The following is a 13157-nucleotide window of genomic DNA, read 5'->3' as shown; positions in this document are numbered from 1 at the left end:
AAGGTAAAGGTGACTTGTCATCTTTGACCAAAACGACTATGAATGGTGGGTGAAGGTAACAAATTGGATACGAATTGCAATTCTGAGTGGGACTGAACTTCCTTTTTGCTTAGTTTTCCAATGAAACATTGTTCTCTTTTCTCACAGTTTTTATAATTGTTGAAAAGGAGCAACACAGGTATAATGTGAGTACCTATAGCTGCTGGGGTTTTGGACTACTCCTTTGATTAAAATTTCTTCTCTATAAAATCTAACACAACAGCTGAGGCTTAATTTCACTCCTAGAACTTTTAAGAAAACGGGCTGCAAGCTAATGCTACATACTTTGAAGTGTCTTACATCCATATTCATATTTCCTGGTAAAATGGGAACTTTGCATATTTATTCAATAATATCTGCAGGGTCACTTTATTGACCCAATATAAAATTCAGCATCAAAATGTTTCCAAATGTTTGGTTGACACTGCTAGACCTTCCAGGAATATGTCTTGAATCACTGTTGTCATAGTAACTTCTTTAAAAATGTATTTAATATACATGAGAAACACCTCACTGAGAATGTCAGTTGAGAACAGAAACAAAAACCTCTAAACAAAAGCCACGGGCGTGGTGGCACAGGGGCTTAATGACGCTGGGGTTTGCCGGCCAGAAATGGCCAGCACTCCAGCGGTTCGAGCCCAGCTCTGCATGATGGGGTGAGCTCCCGTCATTCGTCGTAGCTCCTACCCACCTAGTAGTTCGAAAGTGTATCATCTGCGAGTAGATAAGTAGGTACTCCCATTTCGGTGGGAGGAACCAGTGGTGCTTTGCACGGGGAAGCTGGAACTGGTGCTAGACCCGATCGGCAGAAAAAATGCTGGACGCTGGATGCTGGACACGACTAACGCAATGGGTGGAAAAAGATCATAGGTGGAAAGAAAGCCCGGATGAGCTGACTCCCTTGTGACCGCCGCTGGCCACAATAGAGTAGGGCTGCACTGTAATTGTAATTAGAATAGGCTTGTAATTGTAACTCTAATTGTTAAGCTGTACATATGCTGTATGTGAGCTGCCCAGAGTCCCTCATTAGGGGAGATGGGTGGAGATAAATCCAATGTAATGATAATAATAAATCTTTACGCTATAGCTCTAAAAATGTTATCCCAAAGTCAAGTCAGATGCTTAATATAAATCAGTAATAAGTCCCTCTGGTCTCTAGACATTCTGAACACTAGGAATTATACTTCTCACAAACATGTACTATATCAATTATGAAAAATTTATAGATGCATTAAATTATATTAGCTTTTAAAAGGCACAAAAATCAGCCTTATTCCTTTCCTAGATGTTGTTGCTATGTATTTTTAAGGGAAATAAATTACACTGTTAGAAAGTACTGCTCCTGCAAGAAATCCATTCCTATAGCAGGCCTGCCACTCCAGTGTCAGGATTCCGAAAGTGGTCCCTGGCTGTGTCAATATGAATACTTATTTGAACGGTATGAATACCATTGGTTTCCACTAGGCTTCTTCTTTCCCCAACTTCTTACACCCCAACTAAAAATATGTATAATTTCTTATATTTTTTATGAAAGAGATGGATTAAGAAAACAGCAAACTATACAGAACAAAAAAAATGTCCGATTGTAAATGTGAAGTATTACTGCCTGAAATTGTTTAGGGAACGACAGCCAGTTTGGTCTAGTGGTTAAGGCATCAGGCTAGAAACCAGGAGACTGTGAATTTCTAGTTCCACCTTAGGCATGAAAGCCGGCTGGGTGACTTTGGGCCAGTCACACACTCTCAGCCCAACTCACCTCACAGGGTTCCTGTTGTGGAGGAAATAGGAGGAGGAAGGAGTATTAGGTAAGTTTGCCACCTTGAGTTATTTATTAAAAAAAATAATAAAGATGGAATTTAAAAAATCTATTTTTTTTAGAGCAATTGTGTCAAAAATGGCAAAAATAAGTGATCTCCGGCACTATAGGAGGGGCCTTCTTCATTGGGTGGAAGCCTGTGGAAACAGCCAAGTCTTCAGTGCCTTTCAAACACCAACAACATCAGGCTCTGAATTTCAGGAGAACAACTGTTCTATAGGGCAGGAACGGTGACAGAGAAGTCACACTTTCTGGATACTATCAGATTATACTGTATTTGCTTGATAGAAGGGATCCAGTGCATGCCAACTCTGTTGGATATGCTGGGGTGGGCAGAATAAATAGAAGACATATGTTAGACACACAAATATATATTAAATACAGTTGCTTTTTAAAAGACATGTGAACAAAGAATTGAATTGATGTTGTTATGTATCTTAAAAGTTTGTGAACAGATTCCTTTAGGATTACAATCTACAGTACAGCTGACTTCTTTAGAATACTCCCCTAGTTCTCCCAGCAAGATAGTTGGGCTTGATTCACTTATACCTTATCTGGTCTCTGACTACAGGTAGTCCTCATTTAGCAGCCACAATTGGTTCCAGTGAATCAGTCATTAAGTGAAGCGGTTGCTAAGTGAAAATCACATGACTGCAACTGTGCTTAGTTTTACTTCAGCTTTCCTTTGCTTTACAGTGTCAGAAGGATACAACCCCAAACAGCCAAGTGAACCCAAACAGTTGGGAAGGTTTCCAGAACTTGACTGATGAGGAAGATGGATAAAAGGGCAAATCTTATAGCCCTTTTTCCCCACTCCCCCACCCTTTGAAATGCTCACCCTGGCATTGGGATAATTAGCAAGAAGAGAATTAATGTTTGTATTTACATTAATTGAAGAGGAAGGGATTATAAGAGAGTAAGCAGGCACACAGTTGGGAATACACATAGAAAGGAATGTGCTGGCACCAGCTGTTTGCCTAGTGTGGTCTGCTTAGGAGGCAAATAAAAGCCTTTACTATGAAACTGCTTAGGATCTTGTCAGTGTCAGGCAGCAGCACCAGGTGGCAGGAGAGTGCTAATCAACTAATTAAGGTCACAGCTTGGTAACATACAGTTAGCACTTTTTAGGGATGTGTTGCGGAGAAAAGCAGCTCAAGAAGAGATAGATTGTTTAGGCAATCTCTTTGCTCTGTGAGAGGGGAAAAAGGAAAACAAAGGGTCAGGCACAGGACAATGTGTACTAATTGACTGTAATGGTGAACATGTGACTGAGAGAGAGATGCTGCAAAGACCATTGCACTGGGTTGCAAAGTTAGTCTTTCATCACTGTCATAACTGTGGATGGTTGCTGTTCAAGGCAGTCGCTAAACAGGGGCTACCTGTATATGTCAGCTATTAGTTTATATTACATTAAGTATCTGCGGTTTGCTAATCTTTGCCTTTCCTGGCCATAAATATTTATTCCTAATTCTGCCAGTCTAATAGAAAGTGTTCTAATTCTGTTTGGTAGATTTGGTAAAATGAACAAGTGCTTGAAGAATTGTTGTAGGTTAATTTTATATTGTGAAAGTGTTAGGACCTCTTTTGGAGACTGATTGTATAGGGCTACCCTATCTGGGCTGAAAAAGTCTGGATGACCCCTAGATGGGAGCAAAGAGATGCAGAAAATGTATGGTAAAGAAGCAAAGAAACAAAGAAACAAAACCTATAGGTGAAAAGTATACAAATTCATTCTTATCATCTCCTGTTTGATAATGATAACAAGAAAATGGACCAGGTTGGGAAAATATCAAGAAGAAATTTAGAGTACTTCTTTCCCAGGCATACCTACACCTCAAGAAGTTAGTCATTCCCCCCATTTTTTTTTTACTTTTCTTCATTAGTTGTTAATAGTTAGGCGTGGGGTGTGAATTTGGTGGTTAGATTATTTCTATTTCCTATAAGAATATTTTCGACAAAACTACCGTAGCACAAAAAAGCACAGTTAACTCTCTTATGTTCAGTTAAGTGGTTCACTATGACTTAAAACAATGATAACTTATAAATTGTTGAAGGACATATGGGAGAATTTCTATTAAACAGAAAGACCCCCTAGATCCATATTCTGGCCAATTGATACAGGATATAATTATTCTAATCTAAGATCTTGGAATTTGCAGCTTCTAGTAATGATGGCTTTAGTTCCATGGAAGTGCTAACAAATAAAAAAGTCTGTCATAATGATATTTTCCACTGAAAACTCAACTGTTTATCCAGATGATGCCAAGTAAAGATACATGCTTAAATTTGATTGAAGCTGGTGTTCTCCAGCTATGTTGCATTCAACTACCATAATCCCTAGTCAATAATCATTACTGGCTGGGGTTGAGAGGAATTAAAGTCCAATGTTTTGCTCATCTCATCAGGAAGGTATTAAACTAGAAGAAAAGGGGGAGGGTACAAAAACAGAGAATAGAATATACCACCAAGGACTAGGCCAGACTATGACACAAAGGGAGGAGGTTAACATCTTGTTTCTTCCTCTTGTCTTAATTTCCCAAATGTTATTTCTCTTCATTGGGAAATACATACCATTTTTTTCTTGTTCTTGTTGCTTTTCCTGCTCAAAATGATAGTAAGACAACTACTACTGTATACCCTTCCCTAGAACAGTAGGACTTGTTGCCTATTCACAACCCTTTTAGTTGTGAGTCCATCTGAGCAGCAACATCCACAAAGAATGGTCATAATCCTCAAGAGGCATATGAAAGGGGCAGGGCTTGGATTGTGAAGCTGTGTCCCCCTTTTCTTGCAGGTTTTCATTGCTCCCTATGGATGCCCTTCATCTGAGTATAGATGTTTATTACATTATTGCCTTTATGCTTCTTGGGATGTTTAAAAGCTGTAGATTAAATAAGCTTCCCTACAGTTTGAGGAAGTTAATTTACCTGTTGTCTTTAGCTTATTAGTATAATGTATATAAATCCATGGGGACCATCAAGAACTGGTGATAGGAGAAACAAAATTATAAAAAATTATGTTCTTTTTTCCATCTTACAGGCCTAAACAGCAACAGCACAACTTTTCCTTGTTTCCTTCCACAAAAGGCTGGAATTTCAGAGGGGTAAGTGCTTTTATTTTAAAGATTAGTGTATGTATGTATTTTTCTTCCTAGTGATCTTATTTCCATCCACCAGAGCATAATTGCAATGTAACCTAAGGTAAGTTGAGGCAATTCTACAAAATTTAACTTCAAAATAGTCACTTAGTTTGTACTTCTTTGTGGGAGCCAAATTAATACAGATATTCAGCCTGATTCATAAGAGATTATTTTTTATCTAGGTAGATGTCTTTTAATATAATCAAAAACTCTTGAAGACATTCATAACTGTAACCTCATCCAGACTTTATTTTTAAACACTGTAGATCTGAGGGCTTCCAAGCACATGCAGTGAAGCAAAATATATATTTTATTTGAACTGATATGCTGGAAGATTGACTGTCTCCACCAGAAGAGTTCACTTCTTTTAAAATAAACAAGAAGACATGATTTCCCCATTCAAGAGTGGTACACAATCTGGAGGTCCTCTTGAACTCACAGCACCTACTTGAAGAGCAGGTGGCAGTTGTGGCTAAGATAGCCTTTACACAGCTCCATCTTCTTTGCCACTTGCACCCTTTCCTGGATGGAGAGTGTCAGCCCTATAATGTAAACCAGACTAGTTAGTTCAATTCTTTCTCTGTGATCAGTGAAGGAAAGAGGAATTGTATTGATAAGAGAGGAGCAGGACCTGAGGATGTATAACAGGAGTGTATAACTTTTTCCATGCTAAGAGCTACACATGGTCTTTGAGTGGCATGCAAAAGCCATACTCCATAAAATGGCTTAGCCCAGGATAAAAATTAAATTTGGTTTGATTTCATTTAATTAATTTAATGAGATTACTCTCCAGTGCTACATTCAATAATTTCCTTCTCTCGTATTAAAAATTACAGTTTACCTCAACTTTTGTAAGAGCTCTGGGCATTGAATCCAATGGACCTTGGGCAGTGCATCTCTAGAGTGTAAAATATGCTAATCTGTCCTTAATGATAGAATAAATAGCTGACAGTTAGGGAAGGACCTGTCTAGAGCCGGATGTCTGGCTGATAATTTTGTAGATTAAATTGCTCATATTTGCTCTAAGATAGATGATATTATGGTCTTGTCTGAATCCTCTAAGTCAGAAATTGAAGTGGAAGACCATATTTAGACCATCAGCCTGCAGAGTCAACAAGGAATCAGACACCTGTGGCAATGTGGGTGGGTCTTTTTTATCATTAGAGTTACTATTAGGAGGTACACCAGCAGGGGGCATGAAGGGAGGTGTTCTTGGTGGCTGCTCCCTTCCTACAGAACAACTGATCCCATAAGACAGCAATGGCTCCCCACTCTGATGACCTTCTGGAGGACATTTAAGATCTGGCTATTCCAGAAGGCCTTTGGAGATCAATAGCTACAGTAAGATCTATGCCACTGGTGATATTATATTGTTATTGTTTTAGGGTAATTGCATTTTATTTTATAATTATTGTGCCATATTATTTTACTTATCCACCTCCTAGAGCTTTTAGAGTAGTGCAGATTATATATCTTAAAAATCAAACAAAGTATGTAAACAAAAATGACACATCTTAACACACATACAGCCCTGGTAGCACATCTTGAATATAGGATTGCAAAATGAGTTATTTTCAGGGAGTGCTTTCAGCTTGTTTGCACTTCGTGGGTGATTCCCCAGAGCACTCATTGCCTTATTATTACTCTTCTTGGTGCTGGTTACATTTATTCTGTGGATATTATTCATTATTGATTTTGTTTATATGAACAGACCATTAGACCTATTGTTAAGTACAATCAAAAGATTTATATCTGCTGGAACAAGAGAGCTCATTTTGGCAAGAAGGAAGAGATCTTATCAGCAGTTCATTGTGTGATATTTGTTTAAGAGATGCCTGCAGCCAATTTCAAATAAAAGAAATATCATTAATCTGGATAATATAATATAATATAATATAATATAATATAATATAATATAATATAATATAATAATAATAAAATAATAATAAAATAATATAATATATAGCTACTGTTAATCTAAAGAAAATTTTAGTATTGCTTGTTATAAACCCTTCCAGACTGGTTAGTACATCAATGTTTTTAAACAGAAATTTCAAAAGAATGTTAGGGAGACTTTGCATATATGTTTCTCCTTTCCTCCCAAAAACAAACACTTTCAAAGTCTGTGATAATAAGGCAGGAAAAATTTGACATTATTTCATTTGTACATTCTTAGGCTTAAGTACAACATAGGGACTGAGGACTGTGTCAGAGATTTAGTTGATTGATCATAATAATTTGGAGGGTTTTGTTTACAACTGAACAAATTGTACAACTGAACCAACAAACAACAGTTGTGACAAAAAAATAATCTTTTATGTGTGCATCTCGGCAGGTACAAATCTAGAGAAATTCTTTGTGATAAATGTGGAAGATGGAATGCCTGTTCTAAAATGGAACTGACCACTTTTTAATGCAATTAAACATATTTAGATAGCTTTAGACAGTTTGATGCTTGATTAATCATGGCCACCTTAGTTAAGAAAAGTTAATTCATCTAATTAGTAGCAAACAGGCTGTATTGCAAAACGAGTGAGTCATTTAACCATTTTCTGTGAGAAAACTATCTAATTAAACAGTTCAAATATGGAATTCAAATAGATCTCTCACACAGTGCACAAATGATCAGTCTAGCTTCACTGTAAGTAGTATACTGTGGCTTTAATGACTTTCATTTCTCAAGTTATGTTTTCATCTAAGACAATATTTGAAGATGACTGTAATACTTAGCCCCAAACACACACTTTCAGATTGATGTGCACCAGCTGGTTTTCTTTGTTTCTTTAGCTTGGATCTCTTTTCATCAAGCAGCCATCTGATGTCTACAATAAATCATTCTGTGCTGGTTCTTTATTGGATTGCATTGTAGAGCAGCTTACTGGATGTAACCTATACAGGAAAATGCTGATGTTACTCTTTGGGTTTCCTGTGCCACATTGTTAAGATACAATTGCTTCTCTCTCTTTTGTATACATGCAAAAGCAGAAGTAGAAAAACATTGACAAGTGCAAACTTGCTGTTTATACTAGCTTCCAGCATGAATAAATGTAAATAGGATGATTCATCTTACAAGTTCCCAAGTTGAGATTCCTAATTAAATAATTTGATGCTGAGGGTGTCACAGAATTGTCTGTAAACATAGTCTCAACATTTAAAAGTTAACTAGGTTTGAATCACAATTCCAATTATTCCATTTTAAAACTCATGAACACAGTTTCTAGCAGCCTTAATTGAAGATACTACCTATTGACAGTCAACTTAGAATAGTTTGTAGTTGTTTTTTTTAACATAGAAGTGAGTCTGGCAAGGTGTTGCCTTCTGTTTCTTTTTTCAGAGTTTTTCCTCCCTTAAGTGCATTGATTTAGCTGTATGGTAGTGGCAGTGTAAATTGTAAGATAAATATTTTCATTCAAACCTCAGAGCCATATGTTTACTTGGGTAGCCATTCTATTTCAGTTTTAGCATCCCATCTGCAAAAGGAGAGTAGCGCCTTCTCTGGCTAGGAAAGTGACCACTGAGGAGCAATCGAACTCTGTATCAGTGCTAATCAGTATTTTTATCCAACTTAATTTAAAATGAAAACTGCATTTAGGGTAAAGAGAAGAGAAGCTCTATTTTATATTTGTGGGAACTTTAATATTTAGAGTTCTACTGGTTGTTAATGTGTTGTTAATGTTGTTATAATTTATGGCTCGTAAACAAAATTATAAATTGAACCTTGAGAGATAATATTAAATGACTGAAAATGAACAATATCTTTTTGTCAAGGTCTCCACTGCTTACTAGATGCTTTTAAGATACATTGACTAGACTTCAGTCTCATTAGTCTCATTGTAAATGTGGCTTATTGTTAAAAGTAAAAAATAGTCAATTTTTACTAGAAACCGGTCACTTCCTTGCTTTTCAGTATATAAAAGATACCACAGGCTAAATATAATATTTAAAAGAGCATCTGATATAAGAGAAGAATTCAATTGTTTTTACCTTGCCCCAGAAACGAAATGCCATGCTGTTACATTTCAGATTTCCCATTGTTAATTATAGCTTGGAACAGGGTGTTGCTGTGTGGTCCTGTTGCCAGTTCTTTGTGAGCAACATATGAACTTGACCTCTTTTCACTTCCATTCCCTTTGAGAACTGGGCAGTTTGTTTTCTATTTTTCCCCCTCCTTCTTGTTTATCATTTTGGGGGACACCAAATGTTTGGATCATTCTCTGATTTAATGGTAGATGCTACAGAACTTATCTAGTTAGTTGTTTGGGTTCAGGGAGCAATTTAGGCTCAGGGTTTTTTAAAAATTGTTTCAGGTCACAAAAATGGTTCATCACTGCAGAGTGTAAGTCACTATATTGCTATATTGGAGCTTTTGATCTTGCGGGTAAATTTTGTCCATTATATCTTCGCAGCACTTATTGAGGATTTTATCAGTTTCAGTTTTCACATTCCACCTTTCATGATGGTGTGTGTGGTTCTTTCTCCAATACTGTTATATGTTCATAGCAGCTTTGCCAGGTAAGACATGCTAACAGATAAGGACTAGTCTGTGATCATCTAAGAATTCTCAGGAGCAATTGTCATCCTGCTGTCCCATCTCTAAAGTACTGCAAAATCTTGTTTATTCAGCAGACCTCAGATGCAACTTCAGACTTGACCCCCAAGCAATGAACAAAATCCATTGTTGAATGAACAGTCAGGACAACTAGCATAATGTACATCATTTGTATCATTAAGTAATTGACATTTTAATATAATTTGCATCCGTTTATATCATTACATATTGACATGCATTATGTAAATGGTTGCAAATATCACAATATCAGTTCTGTAATTATTACATGGATGGAATAATGTCTGACCCACTATGATGATTTTGACAGATGCTGCTTAACAAGAAGCAGGCACCTGGTTTTTACCCTTCATACCTTATAGAAATTAAAATAAGAAAGTGGCACCTTTAAATATAGTCACACCAAATCAGATATTGCTTTTTCTGCATGGGTGTATCTGAGTGGTAGAGATTTTATTTTTATTATTTTTTTTTAAAGTATTTTTTAAAGAGACAGAACTGCCTCAAAAATCAGATCAAATTATCCTGGAACAGTCTTCTTGGATTGGTTGGAGAGTAATCCATCTTTACCTGAATCAGACTCTAGACGCAATTTGGAAAAATGGAGCCTGTGGTCACCGAGGGAATTCTCCTGGTATCATTAAATAAACTATATATTCCTTCCCTCTTTTAGGATGCATTTTCTTTCCTCTATTCTTTACTTACTTAAAAAGTGGTGAGGACTCAGCCACTGTGATATACGCAGGTCTCTTTCCATTGCCTTCCGCCTGTTCAGAATTTCTCAGACTTAGCCTGAGATGGAACCGTTGCTTCTGCCACATGATGGGGCAGAAATTATTCCAAGTCTTTAGAATGAGGTAGAATACTCTTGTCACTGGCCATTTGTGAAAGAGAGGACAGAGCAAAGACAGTCCTCCCAAAGGACCATCTAATTTCTCAGGGCTGAGCACAATTGCCTGAATTCAGCCCAACTCATCATAGCCATCTCATACCGCCTAGGACTTCAGACTGCTTCTTCAGACGACTTCTGCAGAAATCCTTCATGCTAACAATTTGAGTAGGACTGCCTGTTGTCAGATTCTCTAGTCAAGAACCTTGCTGCTTAAAGAACCACCTGTGCTGCTTTAGGTGAATAAAACTCTATCCCACAATACCCCCTTTCATCATGGATTCGGTTTTGCCTCAGACTGGAGCACAGACCTTTTGAGAAGGCATTAAATGTGAAATTTATAAGATGCTTTCTGCTATAATATTTGGTCTAACAAAGTTGCAGCTTGGGGGCAAACAATGCCATTACTTGTATCTTTGCATCTAACACTCAAGTTTATTTGTTATGTTTTAATGGAAACTGCATCAGTTTAGAAATAGATAAATAATTGACAAGGACAAAGCAAGTGTGAAGGGTGAATTTAATCTTTTCCTTGAGAATCTGTCTGCTGGAGCCAATGCCAATAGTATTCCCATTAAAAGCAAATACCAGCTTAAGAGAAAGGATTATGAAAAGAGAAGCAGTTGCTTTTGTTTGCATTATAATTTAAATTGTTAAAAGCCTACTTGATAGACATCAAACTGCATTTAACATCTAGTTTGACATTTAGATAAGGCAGTAAACCTATTTGAGAGAAATCCTTCAGAAAATGATCTTGGAGATAGTCACGTTCTTCTACAGTCGACTTTCCTTCACAAATAACTGTTCACATGGGTAGTCTGACCTAGCAACAAGTATTTTTTCATTCATTCATTCATTCATTCATTCATTCATTCATTCATTCATTCATTCATTCACTTACTTTATATAGCCGCCCATCTCAGACCAGTGACTCTGGGCAGCTAACAACAATAAAAACAGTCAACATTTAAAACAGTACAAAATAATTAAATATAAATATAAATGCAGCCAAGAGATCTGTAAAAAAACATCGGTATCAGCATAACCATGAAATGGGCCCCTTCACACGCTTGGGGCCCCAGGCCCGGGCATAAAGCCAGGTCTTCAAGGCCTTCTGAAAAGCCAAAAGGGTTGGGGCCATCTTTATCTCAGGAGGGAGGATGTTCCAGAGGGCAGCCACCACAGCAGAAAAGAAACGTCTCCTGGTCCCCGCCAGCTGACATTCCTTGGCTGACGGGACCTGGAGCATGCCCAACCTGCCGGACCAGATTGGACGGGTAGAAACAACTGGGAAAAGACAGTCCCCAAGGTAACCTGGTCCCAAGCCATGAAGAGCTTTATAGGTGACAACCAGTAACTTGAATTGTACCCGGAAACACACCAGCAACCAGTACAGCTCCCGAAGCAGTGGTGTTACATGTGCTGAGTAGCTGACACTATTTACAACCTGGGCAGCTGCATTTTGTACCAGCTGAAGCTTCCGAATGTTCTTCGAGGGCAGCCCCATGTAGAGTGCATTGCAGTAGTCCAAAAGGGAGGTCACGAGGGCATGAGTGACAGTGAGTAGAGCCTCCTGGTCCAGGAATGGGTGCAACTGATGCACAACCCAAAAGTGTGCAAAGGCCCACCTTTGTACTGCAATCTTGATGAGTTTTTTCTCCCACTAATACCCTTATCATATATATGACTAAGTTTTTTTTTTAATCTGGATATATGAGCTGCAATAATGTTGTAACCTAAAAGTTAAAGCCTTGAAATAAACAGCACTGTTTATTTGAACAAAATATAGTTCTCTTCCCTGAATTTGGATTTAATCAGTTAACATTGCACTTCCAGAGAAGCATAGTATATGGAGGGGTGATGCTTGTATCCAGATGTTTGGTACAAAGGTAGATAAACTGATGTGGAATCATGGAGTTGAAAGGTGCCACTTAAACCATCAAGTAATGTCAAGTCAAGAGTAAAAAATCACAACTTTTTATTTTTAAGATGCAGATTGCTTTCTGTCCAGCGTGTAATTAATTACTATTTTTCTGTAGTTAATATAGGAAAAGCATAGCCTATGATGATGTGAATTGCACAGTCTTTCACTTCTAACAGATGGCCCACTTTAACTTCCTGTAATTCTGTGTGGCTTCAGAAAGAAACTGAAAGGGTAATGTAGGAATTTGGTGTACAGATTCTACAGATAACTGTAGAATGTATATATGGATTAACTCATGGGGTGATGTTGCTTTTTTAATGCAACATCAGGTAAATTAAAGGTTTTGAGACCTCTTTTTTGTGATGTCTTTTTTCTTAGAATAGATTTGAATAGGTATGTTCTTTTCTGGAGCCTTCCTACAAAAAATAAATTTCTCCTGAAGTACTTGAACAAAAACAAAGACTAAATCTAAATTAATCAATAAAATATTTTTTCACAACCAAGTCCTGGGAAGTAATTTTTTTTTAAAAAAAATCCAAGATAGAAATTGAATTAATTAAATTAATTAATTAAGCTAATTCAGTTAAATAATTAATTTAATTCCAAGATAGAAATGGAAATGCTAAGGTATAAAAACAAGTTTTTATTCAAATACTTTATTCTATACTTTATTCAAGTACTTTAATGGTGGAACCAATTATCCATGGAGTTGATCAGCTCCACTGTGTTCAAGGAGAAGCGGAACCATTTTCTGTCAGGGATGTTTTAGTTTGGATTCTTGCA

The 13157-nt window shown here is 37.1% G+C and overlaps 1 protein-coding gene and 1 long non-coding RNA gene across 4 annotated transcripts in view; one reads left to right on the top strand and one right to left on the bottom strand.

Moving 5' to 3' along the window:
- The window catches only part of ARHGEF3 (Rho guanine nucleotide exchange factor 3), a 125505-nt gene that overhangs the window by 30269 nt on the left and 82079 nt on the right, over window positions 1-13157 (top strand). For both annotated transcript variants that reach the window (XM_088134200.1, XM_088134201.1), the window contains one exon: window positions 4895-4958. In XM_088134200.1, the coding sequence (XP_087990326.1) occupies window positions 4895-4958 (64 nt within the window). The remainder of the gene's footprint in view (window positions 1-4894; window positions 4959-13157) is intronic.
- On the bottom strand, window positions 1959-9023 carry LOC148216721 (uncharacterized). 2 transcript variants are annotated; one of them, XR_015794895.1, is made up of 4 exons: window positions 8979-9023; window positions 7739-7883; window positions 5443-5536; window positions 1959-2178 (listed from the first exon to the last, which is right to left on the bottom strand). It is a non-coding gene; the product is annotated as an uncharacterized LOC148216721 (long non-coding RNA). The 2 variants fall into 2 exon arrangements; XR_015794894.1 differs by lacking the exon at window positions 1959-2178 and having other exon boundaries at window positions 5262-5536.

Source organism: Python bivittatus, unplaced genomic scaffold, assembly GCF_059951505.1.
Source record: "Python bivittatus isolate LINGU-HERP-01145 unplaced genomic scaffold, Pbiv_v1 ctg000080_np1212, whole genome shotgun sequence".
NCBI lineage: Eukaryota > Metazoa > Chordata > Lepidosauria > Squamata > Pythonidae > Python > Python bivittatus.
Note: the sequence above shows the minus strand (reverse complement) of the source record. Positions and strands in the feature narration are given on the sequence as shown.